General features: G+C 39.3%; 1 protein-coding gene across 6 annotated transcripts in view; it reads right to left on the bottom strand.

Annotated features, from left to right (window-relative positions):
* Positions 1 to 26,177, bottom strand: part of Znf148 (zinc finger protein 148) — a 120,058-nt gene that overhangs the window by 58,787 nt on the left and 35,094 nt on the right. For all 6 annotated transcript variants that reach the window (XM_052157999.1, XM_052158001.1, XM_052158000.1 and 3 more), the window contains 3 exons: positions 24,464 to 24,545; positions 17,723 to 17,857; positions 7,386 to 7,732 (listed from right to left, as the gene is read on the bottom strand). In XM_052157999.1, coding sequence (XP_052013959.1) covers positions 7,386 to 7,718 — 333 coding nt within the window. In that variant the 5' untranslated portion in view covers positions 7,719 to 7,732; positions 17,723 to 17,857; positions 24,464 to 24,545. The remainder of the gene's footprint in view (positions 1 to 7,385; positions 7,733 to 17,722; positions 17,858 to 24,463; positions 24,546 to 26,177) is intronic.

The following is a 26,177-nucleotide window of genomic DNA, read 5'->3' on the forward strand; positions in this document are numbered from 1 at the left end:
AGATTAGTTTACGACCAGAAGAAAATAGTTAAAAGCAAACTGTGCTAGGTTTGCTACAATCAACTACAAATCCAGCATTCTTAATCGAAAACTACAAAATATGCCAAATCCCCAAATCTTCCTCAGTGTTGACATGATACCCTAAGTGGAGCCGATAGCCCTCACTTCATATATAAGGCTTCGCTCAAAATAAATTATTTTCAGGTTCCAAATAATAAGTATATGAAACAAAAATGACCATCCTGTTTTAACCCACGTCTAATCACCAAAATCTTGTTATTCACATGTCAATATCCCAAAATTTAAAAAAAGAAAAAAAATGCTAAAATACTATTGGGCACAAGCATTATAGATAAAAGTATCTCAACCTGCAAAAGTGTTACTCTAATTCATCCACTTATACAACCTGAATTATGATGGGCCTGTCTGTGTGTCTAGGAATATATACAGTGAGTTCTGGGCCAGCCAGGACTATAGTATAAACCTGTCTCAATACATAAATCAGTTAGTTAATAAAAAATTGAAATCAGTAGTTGTAAGCAAGAACACAATTCCCATTAAAGCCTGGTTCATGAAGGTCCAGTGTTCAGCCCATGCTATATCTGCTCAGAAACTGCCCCCTAGCAAGTGACTTGTGAGTAAAGTCTCATGAGAATCCTAGACCTGACAAACCGCTCTAACCTCCTGGAACACAGCCTGAATCAAAGCAAGAATCAACAGCCCACAAACAAATTACTACTGTATCCCTCATTGACTCTTAAGATATGCAATAGTAATTAGGAACAGACTGTAACTTACAAATGACTCTGAAAAAGCATACAACATAATTATAATTGCCTGTATTATCTTCCTTAATGAAAGGATTTCAGAAATTTTTAGAAATTGAAAAGGAAAACAAGTCTGACTCTAATGGCCAAATACATTCTGAGTTTTCAGGCCCATTAAAAACTTATTCAAACATATAAAACACCTTAAAGTACAGCTGTAATCCTATTATCATGCTGCTTTAGAAATTCATGATTGAAAAATGTCACACAAAGTCGCTGAGAAGCTTCAGCAGGTAAAAAGCACCTATCTCCAAACCTGAAGCCTGGAACCTCGTCCCTGGGACCTGCATGGCGGGAGGTAACAACTGATCCCTGCAGGTTGTCTTTCTGACCTCCACATCTAAGCTTTTAAAAGATGTTTAAAAGAATGTCACATAAATTCTGAAGTAAATCTTTTAGGAGTTTTATATTCCTAAAATCTTTTCTATATACCATTGTATGAAAAGAACATGAATTTTTAGATAGCTTCCAATTTTTAAGATATTTTCATTCATGATATATAGCCCAACAGTACCTCTGAAGACAAATATATTATCATCAATAATGATCTGCTCCAATTTGTAAATACAGATTGCAAACCTTTCCTCTTAACATGCCTGCCATCAACTGGGAAAGAAAAGAGCATAGGAGTTTCAGAGTTCTCAAATCTTCTTTGATGAACTTGATAAGAATGAGATTTTCTGAGATGTTGCAAAGTTTCTACCACAGAAGCTGTCAAATGAGACAGAGGCAGTGATAAAACCAAGGGCACTACCCAACAGATGAGAAGCATCAGCAGAGTGCCCAGTGAGGTGAAAGCCCTCAAGGTTTAATTTAAATGTAACATATTAGAGAACAAATGTCCAATGAGTAAGCTATACACTAAAAAGTTGACCTCTACTGATTTAGAGTAGAAAAATAAAAATAAATCCTGAGAACTAAGTTGCCACAAATAACTTTTAATTGTAACTTAATTTACTAAGGGTAAAGAACCTAAAGTCATTAACAATTTCAGAAAACTCAACTGCTAATTCTATACTAACAAGGGGTAATGTGAAAAGGAGTTCTTTGTGATTTCCAAGTGAATGAGCAAACAGAGGGAAAAAAAAAACCATTACCATGTTCAATATCATTTTTAAAATACATTCTAGAAAGAATGTTGAGAATGGCCTGTTACTCGAAGTCTGTTCACATTAAGAAACAAAATCATACTATTCTGGGTAAAACGCCCTTTTCAATGAAAACCTTATCCCAAGCATCAATATATTACTAAGCAATATATAACTAAGAAGGAAAATGATTCCTCATGTCTATTTATGTCTCATTATAAAACACTGTTACATAAATCCCAAATTCTGACCATCTGTTAACCGGCATGACCAATTTTTCAGACTCACTTACCTTTGAGGACAACAACTCACTTGAGTGCCCATATAAATGGAATGTCAAGCTGACATGTTAAAAGAATAAGGAGGTGAGAAAAGCTCTAATGTGCTGATAAGGAAGGAACCCCCTCACAATCCTGTAAGTGATATGCCAATGAAAAGCACAGAAACAGACAAAATGTTAGAAGTGATCATTTATGGGTATGGGTTATGAACATGGAAGAACATATTCTAGAGGCGTCAGCACCTATATTCACACAAAACCTATGAACTAATGTCCAGAGCAGCTTTATTTGTACTAGCTAAAAGTTGGAAACAACCTCAATGGCCTTTCAATAAGAGTATGTTCACCGGAGACTTAACCAAAAAAAAAAAAAAAATTACAGATATGACAGCTCTGATTCACTTATAGGTCAAGTGAAAAAGTCTATCTCAAAGTCATATATTCCTGATTTCACCAATAAAAACATCCTCAAAGTATCCCAGGATGTTTTTACGGAGTGGGAACCAGATCTGAGGTAGACAGAGGGTTCGGAGGGCAGTGGGGACAGATTATAAGGGGTTTAGCTCTTGTCTCTTCCCCTTTCTGCTCTTCCCTACAAGAGCAGTCCCCAAGCTGTAAGCTGGCATTACATGGGACACCCACCTAATATAAAACGTCACAGCAGGGCTCCAGATCTGTACATCAAGGGTGGTGTCTGACTAGCTGGCCTGAGGGCCTGCATACACTCGCTAGCTAGCAAGCAAATAAACTTCTTAAAGGACGTCTTTCAAGATGTCATAGATGTCATATTCAGGCATCGTAAGGTTCTTCACAAAGAAGAGAAGCTGTGTCAAGTGCTGGTTAGCAAACACATAGAATGTGCAGTGCAACTCTGAAAACTGACAGGTAACTGAAACAGTGGCTGTCACAGAGAACATAGTAAATAGGAAAAGCAACTGAAGGTCGTTATCCTAGTAATTGAAAAATGGTACTACTTGCTACAGCACTCAAGTCTAATTAAACAACACTAAAAACCACAGAAAACGCTGGGGTAAATTAAAGAAAACCTAAAAACCTAGAGGTATACCATCTGATGAATTAAAGCCATCACTGTTTAAATGCTGGCTGTAAGCAGATCCTTACATAGAATCTATGTGACCTAAATAAAGTCTGGCTGGCTCTAAACTAAGACTGGCTGTACATGACATACAAGGATATAAACTGTCATAAGAGTCTGCGCAAAGAACAAAACCGAGGTACTACTCTATCTGATCTCAAACTTTACCATGGAGGATCAAGTCAAAAAGTGCTTCTGACTGAAAGATCAACCAAGTCAGTCAAACAGACACAAAGCTCAAGAGAAGGCATACAAACATGCAGAAAATACATTTACTAGTACCTTTATTTCTAATAATGAACACAAGGAAAAAAGATAGTAAATGTTTAGATATTAAAACAATACATTAATCACTAAGGAAAAACAATGAAGTATTAATACCCAATCAACACAGATAAATAATGTGCTTCACAAAAGCATACAGACATGAAAGCTACATTTAATTTCAATGACATAAAATTTCCGAGACAGAAAACAATAAACTAAGATGAAAAAATTCTAACAATTATGGAGACAAATGACCGGGAAGAATTACAAAGCAACTTTCTAGAATACTGAAAATGTTCTATATCCTGATGGGTTGTGCATTACTTAAATATATGCAGCTGTCTGAACTGAACTGAAGATACAAGCTTTTCCATTTAACTTTCTTCAATTAAAAACAAAATGCATCTTCACTCAAACATCTGGGTTGCCTCCTATAGCCCAAGTACTAAGAACACAAAATTTAAAGGCAAGACCTACAGAATAAACCTTAAAGGATAATAATCAAGCTTTACAAGCAAAGACATGCAAAGCAAGCTGGCCATAATAAACATCAACAAGAAAACTTTCACAAGCTGAGATGTCACCAAGAATAACTCAGGCATGAGCACACCATGTGCCAAAGAGACGAGAAAGTCACTGTGAATCTGCTGAACTAAGGTAGTTGGATTTGCTTAAAATGAGTAGGAGCGGGGCTAGAAAGATGGCTCTGCGGGTAAGAGCACCGGACTGCTATTCAAATACCAGCAACCACATGGTGGATCACAACCATCCGTAACAAGATCTGATGCACTCTTCTGGAGTGTCTGAAGACAGCTACAGTGTACTTACATGTAATAAATTAATAAATCTTTAAAAAAAAAAAAGAGTATGAAAGAGCTTAGTAACCGGCTAGGAGACCTGCCGCCATGGCTATCTCCATCCACGCCAGTAGTACACTTTAGCTGTCTGGAAATAAGGAACCAGTGAAATTGTTTTACAAAGGGAGCAAGAAGTTACACCAAATTTGAACAGATCACTACTGAAACTAAAAAAACAAAAAAACAAACAAACAAAAAAAAAAAAACAAAGAATGTCCAGGCTACAGCCTGTCCAAAGTTACTATGACCTCTAGGACTACTAGATAAAACCTACAGTAGAATGTATATATACTTGTCAAGCATCTCAAGACAGACCACAATCTGGCCATAAAAGACACCTTAACACAGTAATCAAATAGTATTTACTCGGACAATAGTTAAAACGAGCAATCAAGTAACAGCAAAAAAGAAGCCTGAAAATATCCTGCCATCAAATATTTGGAAATTAAACCATGCACTTCCAAATAATGCATAGTTCAAAGAAATCAAAGATAATAAGGAAAGTGATTGCAATCAAACACTCAACTAGTAACACTCTGAAGCAGCGCTTAGAGGAGGTTTTCAGGCCAGCAGACAAGGCCTGAAAGCAACAACCTAATGAAACTCAAAGTAAACACGAGGAAGCACAGAGCCAGTGAGATGGCTCTGCTGCCTGCTACCATGTCAGGTGGATGACCTGAGTGCGGAGCCTGATCCCCAGGCCTACAGAGTGAAAGGACACATGAATTCCTGCAAGCTGTCCCCTGACTTCCAAGCAGGCTTGAGTCATCCTCTTCAGCTGGAGTTCAAAGCCAGTTAGGGCTGGAAGAGCGCAAAACACAAACACACACACACACACACACACACAATTACAACAAATCAATGAATTGAAAACAGTAATTTCAGGGGCAGGAGAGATGGCTCGGTGGTTTGGGGCACTTGCTGCTCTACAGGATCTGAGTTCAGTTCCAGCATCCCCATCTCCTACTACTTTAGCTCCAGCAGATCAGAGGCCCTCTTCTGGTCTCAGCTCACGTGCACATACCGCCCACACAAACACATACATACATACATACACACATACACACACACACACAAACACACAATCAAAAATAAATCCTTAGGGGGGGAAAAACAGGAATCAACAGAAAAAAACAAAGTTCCCTTCAGATATCAATAAAACCAGGAGTCACTTCTGGAGGGAGGTAATAGAACAAGTATTCAACACATAAAGTGTCAGTTTGATAAGACAAGGAAGCTCTAGAGAACACTGCAGGTACAATTAACACCACTCAACTGTAAGCTTAAGAACAATAAAGGGAGTAACAAAACCACAAACACATACCCTATAGCCAGGTTAAGAGACAAACAGACTATTAACAACACAAAAGCAACTCCATGTGCATTTAAAGGATAGAAAAGAGGGAGGGAGAGAGGGAGGAAAGGAGGGAGGGAGGGAAGGGAAAACTAGAAACAGATTTGTGTCCAATAATTAGAAAACTTTGACGGATTTGACCATTCTCTTACAACAAGCTGCCAAGACTCATAGAAGAAACAGATGATCTGAATAGGCCTGCATCTGTAAGAAAATTTGTCAAAGATTTCCTAAGTCTTCCAAAATAGAGAGCACCAGGTCCTGGTGATGCTTCGAGCAAGCATCTATGGAGGAAATTTATCAATTCCCTCCTATCTTTTCCAGAAGACAAGAACAGAGATTAACTCATTCTGAGGCAAGAAATACAAAACATCGAAACTAAACAATGACATTACAGAGAAAGAAAATTACACACCAGTCTCTCTTATAAGTTTTAAAAATAAAGTGTTACCAAATCAAATCTAACAATGATTAAAAAACCAATTATACTGTGACTTACTGAAGGCATGAAAAACTGGTTCAACACTCCAACAGCATTCATATAATCCGTTATAAACAGGCTTCTGCAATAGGCTAGGTACAAATTGGTGCGCATATGCGGAACTGTAAATGGTTATCCAGCTAGTCACACTATGGAGATATACAGCAGAACATAGACAACACTGCTGCCTTCTAGAATCCACAATCTATCAAGAGAGATGGACACTGGGTAAGTCACCACAGTCTCTATCTTAGGGCTCAACTAGAGTTCCTAAAGCGGCAGAATAGTGATAAAGATGCACTACCTATGCTGAAAACAGCCATGAGTTATGGCTGATGTACACATTTAGGCAAATATGTTATGATCCTCAAGCAAAGAAAAAGTGCTGCATTATAAATAAAGGGAGAAGAGAAGCCTCAGGACCTAGTGCCAGTGGTGGGAGAACTAAGATTCAAAACATGGCTCTGGTTTTACTCACCAGAGTGAAAATAAAGTAGACAATTAGGGGTGGTGCCAGTGAGCCTATAACCCAGCACGGGGCGGCGGAAAGCTGATGCAAGAAGACTGCCGAGGAGTTTGAAGCTAGCCTGGGCTATATAGGAAGGACACAGGGTAGTATGGGATGGACACCAAGATTCTGTCAAAACGAGCAAAATAAATAAAGGTCAAGAAGAGAAGACATAAATGCCTACAATTCCAGCACCAAAGAGTTAGAGGCAGGAGAATGGCAGCAAGTTTAAGGATGGCCTGGTCCATGTAGCAAATTGTAGGCCAACTTGGGCTATATACTGACAGCCTGCCACAAATAGATCAAGTTCCAGGACAGCAAAGAACTACAAAGAGAAGCCACCTCCAAAATTCAAAGCAAAATGCTAAACACAGTGTCTTTCAAAAGCAAGCACTTAAAATCTAGTGCACACATAACCATGACCAAATAAATGTTGGAAAACAGAGTTTAAAAATAATAACATGCAAACACTTAATTCTGCCTTTCGAATATGATAGGTGTCCATAGCTTAGTCACTCTATTAAAAGATAAACAACAACAAAGCTATTTTTTTTAAATTAGCCTTTAACCACTGTAATTTCTTTGGTGACGTCCAGGGCTGTCTACCATTTCTAGTTCAGTACTTACGGGGACATTAAGGGCATACTGCAGTCCTTGAGGAAGCCGCTCGTGGGCGTCCATCTGCTCTTCATCGTTTTTCACTGTCTCCTCGTGGACCATGAGTTCGTCATGGGATATCATATCCTGTTGTCTCATTTCACTCTCTTGTAACACTTCGTCTGCAGCAAGGATCTCCTGGTGAGGCAAACTTCGATCCTGAAGTACTGATTCCTGCAGTTCTCCAGACACGGCGGACTGGCCAGACACTCCACCCATTACAACCATTGCCCTGGAAGACTGCATTTCGTCTATGCCGCCACATTTAAGAAACAATCCTTCCAGTTTGTCGTCAATGTTCATGCTTAAGTAACTGCCTAGAAAGACCAAGTTTGGCAACAAAGCACAAAAATTTAGTTTATATGTCCTACTTGGTAGTTTTTTTTTTAATTTCAAATTATAAAAGATATACATGCAAATAGAAAATTTTTATCCATCTAATTGATATAATTACCAAGACTGACTTCCAGAGGCTAGAAAAGTAAAACAAGTTTTCATTTTGAAATTAAGGCATAATCCTAATATATTTCATTATTGAAAATGAACTTTACACAAACAGATTAAAGGAAGTATTTATAGCTTCAGTTCAAGAACTTTCAGATTTGAACATATTATAGTGTCATAAAATTTAAAAGGATGAACTCAGTAAAACAAGCAGCAGCGTATACTACCAGGCAAACCACAGACACAAAGGAAGATCCTCATAAATCCCAAGAAAGGCTGTGATACAGCTGCTCTGTTAGGACAGCGCTTGGCTGCCATACAGGAGGTGTCCTTGGCTCAGCAAACCCCAGCAGCACATAAAGCAGGCACAGTGTGTGCACCAAAGGCCTCGAAATCAAACGGAACAAATACAACCCTTAGTCCCCAAGTGGAAGCTCACAAGTAGGAGAGCACTGGGCTTTGGTGTCTTTCCTAAAGATAATGTTGAAGATCACCTTCAGTTTCATAATGTAAAACCAAAATGTACATCAGATTCCAAACCCTACTAAAATCAAAATATCCTTTAAGGATATGATCAAGGGAATGACCTTTTCTTAAATGAACACTTCACAGACCTTTATGAACAGCAGAGTAAACAAAGGTCTAATTTAGACTTTCTTTTCTTGCCTTCCTAGTACCTACCAGATGTTATCAGTCTGGAAAACGTATGACCAAAGAGCAGCATTTGATTTTACTTTTCAAAATCTTCACAGAGCAAACAATCTCTTAAAAAGGTCAAAAGTTTACAATATCTTACCAAATAACTGCTATCTTCACATTCTGTTTTACACATTTCTTATAAAATAAGTTTTCTACAACTACGTGAATCTTGTTTAAAGAACTATAAGTTGATTATTCTGGCCAATTCTTTGGAAATTCTGGCAAACTATGCTGTTTCTAGACGACCTACTGTTTTCTCAAAGGATGTAAAAAAAACTCCAACTTACAGTAATTTATACATAGTCAAGACATCCTTTACTGCATCGACTGCTGTCTCATATACCAGTACTTTAAAAAAAAAAAAAAAAGGCTGGGTGGAGGCACACTCCTTTGATTCAGCACTCCAGAGGCAGGCAATCTCTCTGAGTTCAAGGCCTGCCAAGGCTAAAGAGTGAGTTCTAGGACAGCCAGGGTTACACAGAGAAACTGTCTTAGAAAAACAAAATCCTATCAGTTTTAGAGAGTACAAAAGATGTAAAAGAAATTTAAAATAAAAGACCAGCCTAAGTAAGTGGCTTAGGGAAAACTCAGTTTTTAACGTTGAGCTTTATCAATAGCAAAGCATCCTGCTAATCCATAAATAACTTAAGTTCCCCTACTCTAGAGGGTCTTAACTGTCATAGTTTTGATCAACAATTGAAAAATCACATTCTTGTACTTCTATTAACTAGGGTGGGCAAATAAAGTATAACATCAAGTTAAACAGTAAGAATCAAAAAAGCACTTTAGACAAGAGTATTTGGAATGGGGATAGCACCAAGGACTTTATTCAGGGTCTTAGAACAGGAAATAGTGTGAGAGAGTATTAAAAATAAGGAGAAACAGTCCAAGTAGAAAATAGTCCTTGTTGAAAAGAAGCCTATGCTGAGATGAAGTCCCCCTCCTCACCCATGGTTACTTTATTACACTTCTAAATTAAGCCAGAAACTTAGACTTCAATTGGATAACTAAAAACTGCTTTCCTGTAACATCAGAAAATACTTTTCTATCGATGATCACTGTTCAGACTTTAAAATAAGCCTTGAAAACATCTATCAATAGATAAAGTGTGTACTCTTGACCTAGATTTGGTTTGATTATGAACTGCTCCCCCAACCAAAAGAGGATTATTTATTAAAAGGTTGGCAGTTCAATTGGGGTAGTATTTAGGGAGGTTCTAGAAACTTCGAGGCAGCAGGACGGAGCTGAAGGAGATAGGCCTGGGGCCGCATCTCTGTGGAACAGTACCCCTGTCCTCCATGCACTCACTCGCATCCAAACATTCCTGGCCCATTTTGCCCAAGACCTTTTTTTTTTCTTCCTTTTAAGTCCTTTTGCCAGGTGTTTATTTAAGTGGCCACCTGACTGCTAGGGAGAAGGGAGATATGCAAGCCTGTTTTTCTATTCACAAAAACCTATCCAACATCTACATTGGGCGATGCTTACTGCAACCTTTTAATGGGAAAATGAGAGACTTACTTGAACACACCGATCCCACAATAGAATGTCTATACCATTAAAGGGAATGAATTAGCTGTCTATTTTATTAAATATCTATTAAATGAAAATTAAGGAACTTCACAGATAGTAAGAGTCTTCCCATGTACTTTTAAACTGTTATCATGGAGATTATTTTTCCTATTAAGAAACAACAGTGAAAAATTTAGAAAACGAACTAACAAAGGTTCCATAGGGAAAAGGCTAGGGATGAACCTTCTCTTTCGGATCATGCACCAGTCTTGTTTGGAGTTTTGCATCAGTGCTGGAGAGTGCAACAGAACCCTGATGCATTAAGGTTTTGAAAGTACAGTAGTAAGTGGCACGTGAGAGTCTATCCGAGACCGTTTCCTCAGCTAAGTGGCACGTGAGAGTCTATCCGAGACCGTTTCCTCAGCTTATCCAGTTCTCTTCCCCACAGGCTTGCACAACTAGCGCACATGCTCTCTCATCTCCGGCCATGTGGTGTGTGTGCCTCTCTGTCATAGCCACCACCATTTCTCACTGACAACTGGTCAGCTCATCTGGGTAGAACTCATCTCCACTCTAGCAGCTAGGGTAACTCCATAATCATTCAAGGTTAGAGTGAAGAGAATGTCGATTAGCAGCCGCCTCTTCCTGCTGTTCTCAGAACGAGATAAGCTGACTCTTATTGTTGCCTCCTGACTTAATGTTCTGAGGAACTATCGACAAGTACTTAGAAGTTAAAGTGTATAGATTTACAAGTAAACATACAGTAAAGAAGCATTGAGTTGGAACTTTTATTAAAGTATTAAAATGTAAGGGTTTTCTTTTTTTTTGTTTGTTTGTTTGGTTTGGTTTCTCTGTGTAGCCCTGGCTGTCCTGGAACTCACTCTATAGACTAGGTCGTCCATCAACTCAGAGACCTGCCTGCCTCTGCCTCCCATGCTGGGACTAAAGGCTGCACCTGGCTAAGATATAATTTGTATAAGTTTTTTTTTTAAGATGTATTTATTTTATGTATGTGAGTACACTGTCACTGTCTTCAGACACACCAGAAAAGGGCATCATATCCCATTACAAATGGCTATATGAGCCACCATGCAGTTGCTGGCAACTGAACTCAGGACCACTAGAAGAGTAGTCAATGCTCTTAACCAACGAGCCCTATCTCCAGCCCCATGTTGTAAGTTTTGTCCCAATGACTTCTAAGACTCAGAGAGCCAGGGGCTTGCTTCAGCAGTTAACAGAAGTATCACATAGACACAAGCCGAGCATTGCTACTCATTTTCAATCAAGTATACGAGACACTAAAAGAGTTATTTTTCATTAAATTAGAACCTTATATTAAGTTTTAAAAGGAATTTTATGTAATCAATGTGAAAAATATTATTCTACATGGAGAAGTTTGTGTCTGTATTATAAATAATTACGGTATTAATGGAAAGGAAGAACTATTCTGTTGACAACTAATGTATGTGATTATTTACTAGGTAAAAAGCATCCGGCTGGACATAGTTATACAGGTTACCCTGCTGAATATTTCTTTATTGGTTATTTTATTTATTTACATTTCAAATGTAAACCCCCTATCCCCTCCCCTGTGCCCCCTGCTTCTGTGAGGGTGCTTTCCCACCCATCCACCCCCTCCCACCTCAGCACCCTATCATTCCATATGCTGGGGTATCTACAGGACCAAGGGCCTCCTTCCCATTGATGCCAGACAAGGCCATCATCCTCTGTACATGTGCAGCTGGAGCCATGGGTCCCTCCATGTGCACTCTTTGGTTGGTGGTTTAGTCCCTGGAGGTTTTGGGGGATCTGGTTGGTTGATACTGTTGTTCTTCCTGTGGGGTTGCTAAGCCCTTTAGCTCCTTAAATCCTCCCTCTAACTCCTCCATTGGGGTCCCTGCGCTCAGTAACCCTCACTTAGTCAATGCAGTATTTACTATATCACGCTACTTCTAGACCCAAAAAGGCTCTAGAATTGTCAGGAACTTACTGTGTTCATTTTTTGTTCACTACCTACCAAGTCTAACTCCATCACTACTAAGATTTACAAAGCCATCACTCTGGTCCTGAATACCCTTCATCTCCTTAGACCACTCATCATTTCCTCACCTCCTTTCTAAGTACTCCTTACCACCTTCCTTACTAAGTACTACTCACTTCAATACTGAGTACTACTCACTTCCTAAGTACTCCTTGCCTCCTTATTGAGTACTCTTCACCTCGAGGCTTACAAGAAAACTTCCTGAAGCAGAACCTATCTTCCTCTTTTGGGTGAGAAAATCCCTTTCTACATTTCTCAATTTCCAGATTTCATTTATTAGTCATACCTCAATGTATTTTATTCATCATGAAAAAGGCTATTCATTTTTTCCATATATATCCTCTTAAACTACCTTATTTCCTCCTTTCTCATCAAAAAAAAAAAAAAATGAAGACAATCTCTCCCTGAATTTTTCTACATCCAATTTGAAATTTTTTTTTTTTTTTTTTTTTTTTTTTTTGGTTTTTTGAGACAGGGTTTCTCTGTGTAGCCCTCGCTGTCCTGGAATTCACTTTGTAGACCAGGCTGGCCTCGAACTCAGAAATCCACCTGCCTCTGCCTCCCAAGTGCTGGGACCACCACTCCCAAGTGTGCCACCACTGCCTGGCTCAATTTGAATTTTTAAAATACAATATATTGCTGATAAAGAGCAATACTAAAAATATACCTATGTCAAAGAAAAGATGGCTGTAAGTTTTAACATGAAAACAGATTTGAAAGATTTTGCTAAATCCTCTACAATTCTTGAACGCAGTTAGCTCCTTTTCAGAATGTATATAGAATGTCTCCACCAGCCATTCAAGCATTAAAGGATGGATGGATGGATGGATGGATGGAAGGGTGGATGGATGAGATGGATGGATGGATGGATGAGATGGATGGATGGATGGATGAGATAGATGGATGGAGGAAGGAAGGAAGGAAGGAAGGAAGGAAGGAAGGAAGGAAGGAAGGAAGGAAGGAAGGAAGGAAGGAAGGAAGCAAGCGAGGGAAGGAGGGAGAGAGGGAGGGAGGGAGGGAAAATCTACTTTTCTGTTTATTTGTTGAGATTGGTAATACTTTTTCCTATTCTCTATCACTGAATATTACGCAATTTCAACTGTACATTATGAGCCAAAATAAAATATGATGGTCAAGCTTACAAACCTGAGTATCATTTTACTTTCTGTGAAAAGAATAATTCCCAACTTAGATTATTAATTACTCTCCAAGGGTCAGTAATGTGCCAGAACGCACTCAACCTAAAGAGCAATTTCTCTTTAGACAGACATGAAAGGTACTTATTCTGAAAGTCAGCTCTTCCTCTAGCCCATCGCCAAGACACTAGGGATAGAACCCAGAGGTGTGTGCATGGGAAGTAAGCATCTACCACTGAGCTGTGCCCTAGACCTCACCAATGACTTCTGAACCAAAACATTTTCACCAAATCCTGTGTATTTTGAGGATTCCAGTTACATAAATCTAGACATCCATAGTACTACTCTATATGCAAATCAGAGAGAAATCCCATCATAAAAATATTAGCCTGAAAAATCCAAATGTCACCCAGCCAGCTGGTTGTGGTGCTGCATCACTCTAATCAGAGCACATGGGACCAAGGCAAGGGGACCACTGCAAGCTTTATGCTAGCCTGGTCAGTACAGAAGATGCCGTCTCAGCAAACAAACAAACAAAACATGTATGTGTGGGTGTGCTGGGGTGAGCATGCAATGGGCACACACACAATTCAGCCTCATGATACCACAGTTGGTAAAATGAAGAACCTATCATTATCAGAATGGCCCTTCACCCAGTTTCCACTTCACTCCTAAGAAGTTTGCTATATACTCTTACACCCTTCAAAACAGAGTTTTGATCTACTCAAAACTGTTTACCACATTGAAGTATTTCTTCTCTAGAAATAGTTTTTGTTTTTTAATATTGGTTTTTTGAGACAAGAACCAGTTTGTCCCTGAACTCACACTAATCCTCCTGCCTCATTCTTCTAATTGGAATTACAGGCATAATACCATGCCCACCTCTCAGATACATCTCTGAATAAACATGATTTTGCATATTAGAGAGTCTTTCTTGAAACTATTTTTAAGTGCTAGTATTTCAAAACAGCCTAGTGAGAGCAATGTTCGGTGCCAGCAGCAGCAGAGGACATTGAAGTGATAATCATTTAACAGATAGTAATAAAATTATTAATTAGGATAAAGTTCTCCATTATGTAATTATGACAACTTAGATAAAAGTGACTATTTTTAACCACTGAAAAACAATATATAAATAGTAAGGAAAGTTAACAAACATTCTAAAAGGAAAACCATTCAAAAAAACCTAGTATATAAGCACATAAATATATTCCAAATAGTTATCAAAATGTCTTCTAAAATGACAAAACCAGAAAATAGTGGCACTGAGAATCTAAAACACTGCATTTTTTTTCCAACTCAAACTATTTAAGAAACAGGTGTAATTTATCTTTATCAAGATGAGAAGGATTGGATTGGGGGCACACAATGGTCCTGGTTACACTGTGCATTATTACATCTGGTACTAGCACAAACTCAAACTACTCATGCCATTAGAAAACTGAATTCCACCATTTTATGTAGCACAGATATAAGAAATACTTCTTAAACTTCCCTAGATACAATGAACCAATGTTTATTGCCCGATACTTTGTTTAATGTGCTAGATCATTGACCAAGATCACTGACTAAGAACAGAAAAGGTGTCAACTGTTTAAATCATTACAACTGTATTACTGTTTATAAAATTAAATCTAACACAAACTCTAGACAGCTGGTTACCCAATACCCACACCCAAAAATCTACTCTCTTCTATCTAATAAGTTATGTGTTGGGATTGAAGAGAGATGGCTCAGTGGTTAAAAAAACTTGCTGCTCTTACAGATGACCTGGACAGACATACATGGAGGCAGAACATCCATATACATAAAATAATAAGTTGCCTACAGAAATGCAAAGTATTCTTGTTTTCTTCTCTCCACTGACAGGCACTATTTCAACCACACCCAAAAAAGCTGGAATTTAAATATTAATAGGGACTGGAAAGATCCTTCAGGGTTAAAAGCACTTGCTACAACTATAGAAGACCTATGTAGGATTCCCAGCACCCACATGGAGGCTGACAACCACTTATAGCTCCTTTTAGCAAAAGCCACTGCCCTCTTCTAGTCTCTACGTGCACTATATGCATGTAGTGCACTTACATATGAGCAGACAAAATGCTCATACACAATTTCAAAAAAACTTTAAAAAAATTCTTTAAAAATATTCAGAAGAGCCGGACAGTGGTGGCGCACGCCTATGATCCCAGCACTCTGGGAGGCAGAGGCAGGCGGATTTTTGAGTTCGAGGCCAGCCTGGTCTACAGAGTGAGTTCCAGGACAGCCAGGGCTATGCAGAGAAACCCTGTCTCGAAAAAACCCAAATCCAAAAAACAAAACAAAAAAGATTCAGAAGAGCACAGGCTCACTGACAGAGGATAATACACTTAGAATGAGCAATGCTCTAAACTCAAGTCATCCTCAACGACCTCACCCTAACCACCTCCCCAAGCAAAGGGGCCCTGGAGCATCACAACTATGGAAGCTCCATACAGCCATGAGAAGGTTTACAATAAGCTTTCAGGTGCATAAAAATATTTCTATGATTATAAGGCTCTCATGGCAGCCAGTTCCACGTGGTAATGCATCAGACTGCTTGCTTATTTTACTATAGGTAAACATACAGCATGCACATATTAGAGCACTATGTTATCTTAAAGTCTCTTCCTTTTGTTGTGATAAAATATGCAGACAAAAGCAACTCAGGACAACCAGGGTTTATTCTGGCTCAGAGTTGAAAGCAGGGAAGGGGAGGCAGCAGGCACCTGAACCTGGGAGGCACGCCGCATCACCATCAGCACTGAGCAATGAATGAAGTGCACTAGCGCCCAGTTCTGCCTGCTGCATCTTACAGACGCCAGGATCCCCTGTTCATGCCAGGCTCTCAGCAACAATTGTGATGAGTGTGGCCACATCAATTAATCCCTCACAGCCAGTTGCAGAGACTAACCGTAACCTTAACCTAGATACTCCATTACTAGTAAGCCTGTAGGCTTTGCTTCTAGACAACTCTAGATCCTAACTAGCTGACAACATTAACCATCACTTACATTTCTAACCAATATTTAAAAGATGTATAAAAATATATGGAAGATCTCTCTCCATGTGCTCATGGCCAGCTGGCCTCTCCTCTCCTCCTCTCCTTCTCTGCCTTTCTCTGCCTCTACTACCCTCTTAGCTCTCCTCTCCATGCCCTGAATAAATTCTATTCTATATTTTAAAAAAAAAGTCTAACTTTTTCCTTGGAATAAAAAATTTCTCTATATAATAGCCAGAAGCTAGAAAGAACCCAGATGTCCCTCAAAGGAGGAATGGATACAGAAAATGTGGTATATTTACACAATGGAATACTACTCAGCTATTAGAAACAATGAATTCACAAAATTTTTAGGCAAATGGTTTGATCTGGAAAATACCATTCTAAGTGAGGTAACACAATCACAAAAGAATACACATGGAATGCAATCTCTGATAAGTGGATATTAATTAGCCCAGAAGCTCTGAATACCCAAGGTACAAATCGCATAACAAATGACTCCCATGAAGAAGTATGGAGAGGGTCCTGATCCTGGAAAGGATTGATCTAGCATTGGAGGCGAATATAAGGACAGAGAAAAAGGAGGGAGTTGATTGGAGAATGGATGGAGAGAAGGTTTATGGGACATATGGGGAGGGGGGATCTGGGAAAGGGGAAATCATTTGGAATGTAAACAAAGAATATAGAAAATAAAAATATTTAAAAGAAAAAATTTCTCTAGATATTCTGGGAATTGTAATATTGGAATGGTGGGGTTAAAATATAATCATTGTTAAAGAAATTAAGAGAGCAACTACTACTTATTATTACATAATATATTAATCAGTTTCATGTCAAAAATCTCTTGAGAAGCCAAACACTGTGACACAAAAGTTTAATCCTAGTACTCAGGACACAGAGGTAGGCAGATCTCTAAGGTCGAGGACAGCCAGGACTACATGGAGAAATCCTGTCTTGAAAAAACTAACTATGCCAGGCAGTGGTGGTGCACGCCTTTAATCCCAGCACTTGGGAGGCAGAGGAAGGTGGATTTCTGGGTCTGACTTCAAGGCCAGCCTGGTCTACAGAGTAAATTCCAGGACAGCCAGGGCTATACAAAGAAACCCTGTCTCGAAAAATCAAAAAGAAAAAGAAAAAACTAAATAAACAAACAAACATACATATACATATATATACATATTTCTTCCACATAATGAAAATCCAAACTGAAACTATGACACAAACTCAATAATGAAATCTATCATCCAACAAAAAAATGTTTATATTTGAAAAAAATTAACTTCAGCATAGAAGTCACTGAAAACACTTTCCTAGTCCAAAACTATATATACATCAGTGACCTTCATACCTAGAATGGCTAACTCAAATGTGTGCGGTTTTATTCATGACTTAATTAAAACACAGCCTAAAATTAAATAAGTAAAATGTACTTTTTCAAGATTATGAGAAATAAAGTTACCTGAGGCTGAAGTTAAAATGAAGACTTCAAGGAAGGGAATGCTGTTGAGTTGAGAAAGAAATCATGTTGAGTTTCTACCTTTCACAGGCTCCAGAAACTCTCGGGATCCTCTCAGTCACTCGTGCCATCCAATGCCTACAGCAGAATACACAGAGGGTAAGTGTACACACTCCACTCTGTGAGGGAGAACAGCTGTGACTCAGTGTGTGCAAGCTGCCAGAGCACTGCAGCGATAGCTGCAACCCAGGAAGCTGAGCTGTGCCCAGGAAGAGAGCCCAACAGCGGCAGGCAGAAATGAGAAGGACCCTGATTTTAAGAAAAACTGATGTGGGGCCAGAATGATGCTCAACAGCTATGCATGCATGCTGCCAGACCTGATGACTTGTGTTTCATTCCTGGAAACCACATGGAGGTGGTAGGGAACTGATTCCAGCAAGTTGACCTCTGACCTCTACATGGTCTCCCTCCCCCCCATGTTCTGTGGATGGATGGATGGATGGATGGATGGATGGATGGATGGATGGATAAGATTTTAGGTAAATATATTTAGCCTAGTCCTGGAATCTACAACTCTAAGACATCAAATTTCGGAGGGCTACAGAATTATCAGGTAAGCAGCCACACAAAGACACTAGTAAAATCTACTTTATTAGGTCTGTGGACTGCTATGGCAATACATGCCTTTAGTTCTAAGCCAGCCTGGTCTACATGGTGAGCTCTAGACCAGCCAACATACACAATAAAACCCCCATCTCAAAAAAAAAAAAAAAAGTCTGTGAGGTCAAAGAGAAGCAAACAAATACAGGACGTCTCAAAACTTATATATCAGTGGTGTGATATATCATAACAGAAAGAGTATCATCCTAAGCATCTAGATATAAAAACTATCAGAGTTATCTTAGAAATAATCACACAGAAAATGTGCAATATAACCTATACTGAAGAGCCCAGGTGATACACAAGAAAATGTTCTGACAGCAAGCTCTTATTAGCAAAGTATCAAACAAATAAATGATGTTATAAAACTTTCTACCCTATGAGGTCTGCATAGGATTTACAAACAGATCTGACATGTTTACAATGGTACAAAAGCAACAAGGATAGCAGTGCTCACTTAAAGCACAAACAATACTAATCCCCCAGCACTAGGGGAGCAGAGGCAGCAATCTCTGGGAGTCTGAGGACAGCCTAGTCTACACAGTGAGTTCCAACCCAGCCAGGGCTACAGTGAGGCCCTGTTACAACACAGGATAAACGTCTACAGCAGGCATCTGAAAGTGCAAAGTCAAACCTGTCCGTGCTCTGTATTCTACTCCTAAAGTTTCCTGAATTTTTATGCTCATGTTTTTGTTAACACAACACGTATAAAATAAAATGTGCTCTCTTTTGCAACAAGACTGTTAGCATACATAAACAATATGAAAAAAAAAACAGCACAGAAGTAGGGAGAAATGATGACATGCACTTGCAATATGATGTATATAGCATGATACAAAAAATAGCCATTTCAGCAATCACAAGATACTTAAAAATACCAGAAAATGTACCTCACACTTCTGGGTCAGTAGTAGAGTACTTGCATAATTTACATGAGGTCTAGGCTCAGTCTTCAGTATGGCCCTCAAAATGGCAACACAAGCCCACTGTGGGGCTCACACCCTTAACCCTGGAGCATAGAAGGCAGAAGCAAGATCTCTGTACATTCAAGGACAGCCTGGTCTATACATCTAGTACCAGGACAACATGGGCTACATACACAGACTGTCTCAAAAAGCAATACAGAAAAGGGGAGGGGCACAGAGACAGTCATTTATGTTCATCAAAATTAGGCAATCTAAGGTGATTCTAAGTGTTCTCATGGGTTGGTTTAAACAAAGATTTCAAAATATTTATGAGTTTATTTCAAAACTCATATTTTACCTTAAACTATGAAAACAATCACCTAGGAAGTAAAATTCGCAAGAAAGCAAATAAATTATTTCAAAAAACCTATAGAAATTTGGAAATAGAAGAATGTGATTATTAAAATACAGAAACATATGACAAGTATTCAAAACCAAATTCAATTGCAAAACACAATCAGTAGCCTTAATGGCTAGCTAATCTATAGAAATTACCCAGTTAGGGTTGACCAAATAGTTCAGTGGAGTTCTTGCTACCAAGCCTGGTGACCTCAGTGTAAGGAAGAAAAAGCCAACTTCTGCAAATTGTCATCTGTCTTCCACATATGCACAAGCAAGAATAAATAAAGTTAATCTTTATTAAAAAATAAACAAGAAAATTACCCAATAAATACAGAGAGGAAAAAAATAAAGAGCTCCAGAGATATATGAACTAACATCCTGCTTACCAGTATTTCTTAATATAAGAATGAAAGAGAAAAAGTAGTAAAATTTAATAAAACAGAAGTCAAATATTCATCATATTTGACTATTTTTTAAAAAATAAGCTTACAAATCCAGTAAACTCCACCAACTTCCATTGCAATAGATATGAAAATACTACAGTCAAAATAAAACTGTTGAAAACAAACAAGGGAAGCCGGGCGTGGTGGCGCACGCCTATAATCCCAGCACTTGGGAGGCAGAGGCAGGTGGATTTCTGAGTTGAAGGCCAGTCTGGTCTACAGAGTGAGTTCCAGGACAGCCAGGGCTACACAGAGAAACCCTGACAGGGGGGGCGGGGGGGGGGGGGAAGGAGACAGACAGACAGACAGACACACACACACACACACACACACACACACACAGAGAGAGAGAGAGAGAGAGAGAGAGAGAGAGAGAACAAAACAAACACACGGGGGGGGGGAGAGAGAGAGAGAGAGAGAGAGAGAGAGAGAGAGAGAGAGAGAGAGAGAGAACAAAACAAACACATGGAAGAGAGCACCTGGGCAGCAGGAAGGGAAAGGCAGTCTGTGTGGGCAGCCTGTGCAGCGTGGGCAGGACACCTCTGGGCTGCTCTGAAGGAGAACAGCCCACAGGCTCAGGTGTGAAGCCCTGGTCCCCAGCTGGTGGAACTGTGAAGGATTAGGAGGTGTGTGGCCTTGTTGGAGGATGTGACACTCAAGGCAGGCTTTGAGGTATCAAGACTAGGCCACTCCTAGGATGCTTTCTCCTGCTTCCTGTTGGAGATGTGAGCTGTCAGCTGCTCCTGCCTTCATCCTGGATTCTCACCCTCTAAAACCATAAGCCCAATTAAATGCTTTCTTCTGTAAGTTGTTGTGGTCATGGTGTTTTATCACAGCAACTGAAAAGTAACTAATGCAAACATCAAAATAACAGTCAATTCCCAACCAGTGACAGAGGGTGCAAGATGGTGGAATCACAGACTCACGGAGAGGAGGGGAAGAAAGACAGACACTAAAAAGAAGATACTGCTTCTAAATGTGCATTCGCTAGCAGAGAGCAAACTAAGTTTTAACAATATCCAGCAGACTAGCAAACATAAAACTCTAAACTAAGCAGTAAGATTGTCTCAGTAAAATTAAAAGCACTCAACTACAAAGTATTTTCTCCAACCATAATAAATTCAAATTAAATACATAAATGTTCTATTACTTTTTATAACTTGAATTGCTTAAAAATCTGAATTTATGAGCTGGGCAAGGTAGGACTGGCTTTTAATCCCAGTACTTGGGAGACAGTCAAGCAGAGCTCTGTTAAGTTCAAGGCCAGTCTATTCTACAGAGTAAGTTCCAGGCCAGCCAGGGCTTTTAAAATCCTGTCTCAAAAAAAAAAAAAAAAATTCCAGTATCTTTATACAATCAACAAATGCAGAGATCTAGCACTACATTTGTCCAGATGATAAGCCGACTATCCCAACTTGTTTACTAGGTCACTTATTTCCTTTCTTTGCTTTGAAGAAATGAGCCTATTTTCCATGTCTCTCAATTAAAGCTAGCTGAGCTGGGTGCTTTGGAGAGATCAGTCAGAGACAAAATCCCTTTCCTGCCCTGACTCCATTAGCTTCAGCCACAGCAGTAGTTATGGCAACATCCACAAATGGAGACGGATCAGCCAATGAGTAGATAATGATTTTCTTTCCTACATTTTTTAAAACAAATTTACCATTTACTAAATTTCACCCCATTTTTGAGATATGGTCTCAAGTAACCCAGCCTGATTCAAATTTGTGATGTGTCCAAGGCAAGCCTTGAACTCCTGTTCCTGACTCCATCTCCCTAGTGCTGGGTGGGAGTACAGTGAACACCGCAGTGTGCGGCCATTTGCTACATTTTCTATGACCTATCACTGACTTTGTAATACCTCACTTTACTACATTACAACTACTAGTATTATACTCGCTATTTTATATCACCAAGAGAGAAAAAGAATGTCAATATAGGACAAGTTAGGAACCTGGGTCATTCACAGAAATTATGATGTAAAGGGTAAAGTATAGTCACACACTTAAGGGCAATAGTCTTTTCAAGAGCATGCACTCTACATTTACCACAGCCAAGAAGGACAAGAAGTATCTAACAATTTAGGAAAAAAAAAAAAAAAATTCTGTAGAACTGAAACAAAACCAACATCAGAAAAAAAGCAAATGTTAAGTAAAAGTAATTTTCCTAAAACAATAACAAGGATCCTAACGATTCTATCCCTAATATGTAAATATATAAAAAAAATTATAAAGGGACCAAAAAAAAAAAAAAAGACATGAACAAATTGTCATGCTGTAAAGGAGATGAACAGGTGCTCACTCTAGCTGCTGCTGCTGCTGCTGCTGCTGGGCAGACCTTGGAGAGGTGTACACTCATCCAAACTGCCAATCATAGTGGCATTTTAAAAGGTCAATATTTTAACATTTTGACAATATTTTTTGACAATTTGACAAATAATCTGACAATAAAAGGACGCCATTTTAAAATATAATCTATAAAAATCTGTCTTTAAAAAGTAAATAAAAATAGCCCACTATGGTGGCACTTGATGGCAGGCAGATCACAGAGGACTATCACAAAAGTTCAAGGCCAGCTCAGGTTACAAAAGGAATATGAAACCAAGATGAAGTATGCAGAGTCCTTGTCTCAGAAAAAAGTAATTAGTCCTTGTGTCTTCAGAGACGTCTGGGAGAATATGTAATATTAACAAAGAATGGGAGAGAGGCAGACAGACAGACAGACAATAGACGACATTTTTAACACTGTGACATTCTCTACTGCTTACAATGAAACCTCTAAATAAAGGATGTTGGGTACAAGCAGCGCGTACCACGCATGCCAAAAGACATGGACAATAAAGAAAACCCCAAAATATGGTCATTGAAAACTAGCAATGTTTCAATCTTCACATTCTAAAAGAATTCTCAAAACAAATTTAAAAATTTATAATTCAACTTTCTAATTTTTATAGCTAACATAATATATGTATAACGCAACCACAAAACCTCTGCACTCTTTATAAGATATCCTGGGGTAAAGGTGGCATAGAAATTATGGAGTAGCCAGCCAATGCCTGGTCCAGCTTGAGGAAGACCACCCAATACTACGTAGAGAGCCAGAAACCAGGGGCTGGATAACACAGAGACCCAGGATAGAACCAAACAGGACCAGCAATTAAAAAAAAAAGTCAAGGAACTGATCCCTAATGCACCTAGCACAATCGTCATGGGGAGGCGCCATCCAGCAACTGATGGAAACACACGCAGAGACCACAGCCAGACATTAGACAACTCAGGGGATCCTGCGAAGGGAGTGGGAGGAGATGGTAGAAATCAAAGGGTCAAGGACACCAAAGCACCTAACCTAGGCTCACAGGTGCTCACAGACTGAACCAACAGTCAGGAAGCCTACAATGTCTAGCCTAGGTCCTCTACCATATATGTTATGGTTGTGTGGCTTGGTCTCCTTATGGGAGTGGAGGCTGCCTCGGACTCTTTTTTTTTTTCTTTTCTTCTTTTTGTTTTTTAAGACAGGGTTTCTCTGTGTAGCCCTGGCTGTCCTGGAACTCATTCTGTAGACCAGGCTGGCCTCAAACTCAGAAATCCGCCTGCCTCTGCCTCCCAGAGTGCTGGGATTAAAGGCATGTGCCACCACCGCCCAGCTTGCCTCTGATTCTTTTGATTGCTTTCAAGACCCTTTTCCTCAAACTGTGTTATGTTACCCAGCCTTAATACAAGGAGAGGTGCCTAGTCTTACTACAACTTGAAATGCCATGTTTGGTTCATATGCATGGGAAACCTACCTTTTTCTGAAAAGAAACAGAAGAGGAGTGGATTGGGGTGGGGTGGGGATGGGGGATGGTAGAGGCCAGAGCTTTGTCTACAGAGCAATTTCCAGGACAGCCAGTGTTATAACAAGAAATCTTGTCTCAAAAAAAACCCAAGATAGATAGAGAGGCAGACAGATAGACAATAGATGAGTGTGTGTTACTGTAGATACATAAATAGCCTATAACTGTTAATTATTCTGTTTTCTTTCATGTTGTCTGATAAACACACGAGTTTACTAAAAAAGGATCAACTATCCTCCTAACATAAAAGAACTGAGAGATTAAGAAAAAAACAGATCTGGTTAAATGAAAAGACAATGGCCTTCAACTTACAGCTCCATAACATTAATTATCTTCAGTGTATCTGCACAAAACATACAGCACTATTTTTATGCTAGTCTTTGAAGGTGATAGCATGCATAAACAATGCAAAGGCACTATCCAGGAAATAAAGTGTATCTGTGTAAGCATGGGGACAACGGTTTAATGTAAAAACTAAAGCCAGGATAAAGCAATCATGAGTTACCTCTATAAAATATGTCAGGTATAAGCCCATCCCGCCAGATCACTTGGCTAAATTTCCAAACCACTGATTCTTCTCTTCTATCCTGCAAAAGTATGAAAATACAAGTTAGTAACCCAAAAGAACTGCATTAAACACATTCTTACAGCCAGGCAAAATACTTGTAACTAAATATGAAAAAAATCTAATAAAATTCTTTTCCTAAGTAGATGCTATTAGATTAAACATAATTCACACCTGACAATACTAGCTCTTTATCAAAGACAGTAGGTTGAAGTGCTTTAAACTTCTAGTTAACGATTAAGATGTCTTGAAAGTTAGGACAATTTTGAATCTTTTTTTTTTTTTTTTTTTTTTTTTGGTTTTTTGGATTTGGTTTTTTCAAGACAGGGTTTCTCTGTATAGCCCTGGCTGTCCTCGAACTCAGAAATCCGCCTGCCTCTGCCACCCAGAGTGCTGGGATTACAGGCGTGCGCCACCACAGCCCGGCAATTTTGAATCATTTTAAGGCAGAAAAAAAAGCACGAATGTGTTGCTGGTATAAAGAGAATGGCACAGGAGGATCAGAAACAAGTTGTGGACTTCCTGGGCTACTTACAAAAGAAATGAAAATATAAAACAAGCATGCTCCATGAGCTGATCACTCACATGACACTACTTACTTCTCAATAAAACCCCAGAGCAACAACGCCTCTTCCTGAAATGGCTAAATGTATTCACACGGTAGTTTGGGAGCTGGAAAGGTGGCTTAGGAGAAGAGCAATTGTTGTTCTTGCAGAGGACCCCAAGTTTAATTCTCAGCACTCATATTGGGAAGCCTCTAACTCTAAGCCTCTAACATGCATACATACATACACACACACACACACACACTTTAAATAAAGGTGCTGGCCCCTTCCTTGAATCCTAGCATTCAAGAGGTTGGGCCAGGAACATGCCCACCAAGGCCAACCTGGGCTACATAGTGAAATCAATCTAGGCTACCCAGAGCTACACGGCAAGATCCTGTCTTGGGGAGACTAACGGGAGGACAGGTAGCTGTGAATGTACCTATCACCCATGAGGCCCTGGGTCCAGGACTCACAACTGTGTAAGCACAGTATGGTGGTACATGCCTATAGCTCCAAACCTGAGGAGACAGCAAGAAATCAGCATTCAAGATCATCTTTGAGTGCATAACAAGTTCAAACCCATCCTAAGCTACATGAGACTTTGGTTACTCACATCCTCTTCCCCTTGATCCCCAAAAAGAAAAAAAAAAAAGATGCATTGTAATGATACAGGACGCAGATCCACTTTCTTCATATTAACTGGGATATTTTTCCAGGTATACGAAACAAATACTATGAAAACTAAAAGCTGAATTTTCCGACACAGAATAAGTCAAAAAGCAAGTATATATAGAAAAAAGCCTTTGTGGCATTTCATGTGTCAGCCTTAACTCTGCCCGTGAAAGCCCACACTGGATTCCAGTGCCTTTCTCTCGTTCCCTCTCCTCTTTATTTATTGAGGCAGGGTCTCCAATCTGAGCCCAGACTGGACAATAGTCTAACCAGCGGTTTGCCCCGCAGATTCCTTGTCTGCCTCCCAGCTCCTGGGATTTCAGGCAGCATCTATGCGTGAACTCGAGTCCCCAAGTGCTCCATTTACTGCGCCATCTCACCAACTACGAACACATTTTTAAACCTTGGTACAAATCCTGTAAATCAATAAAAGC

This window comes from Apodemus sylvaticus, chromosome 15, assembly GCF_947179515.1.
Source record: "Apodemus sylvaticus chromosome 15, mApoSyl1.1, whole genome shotgun sequence".
NCBI classification, from domain to species: Eukaryota; Metazoa; Chordata; class Mammalia; order Rodentia; family Muridae; genus Apodemus; species Apodemus sylvaticus.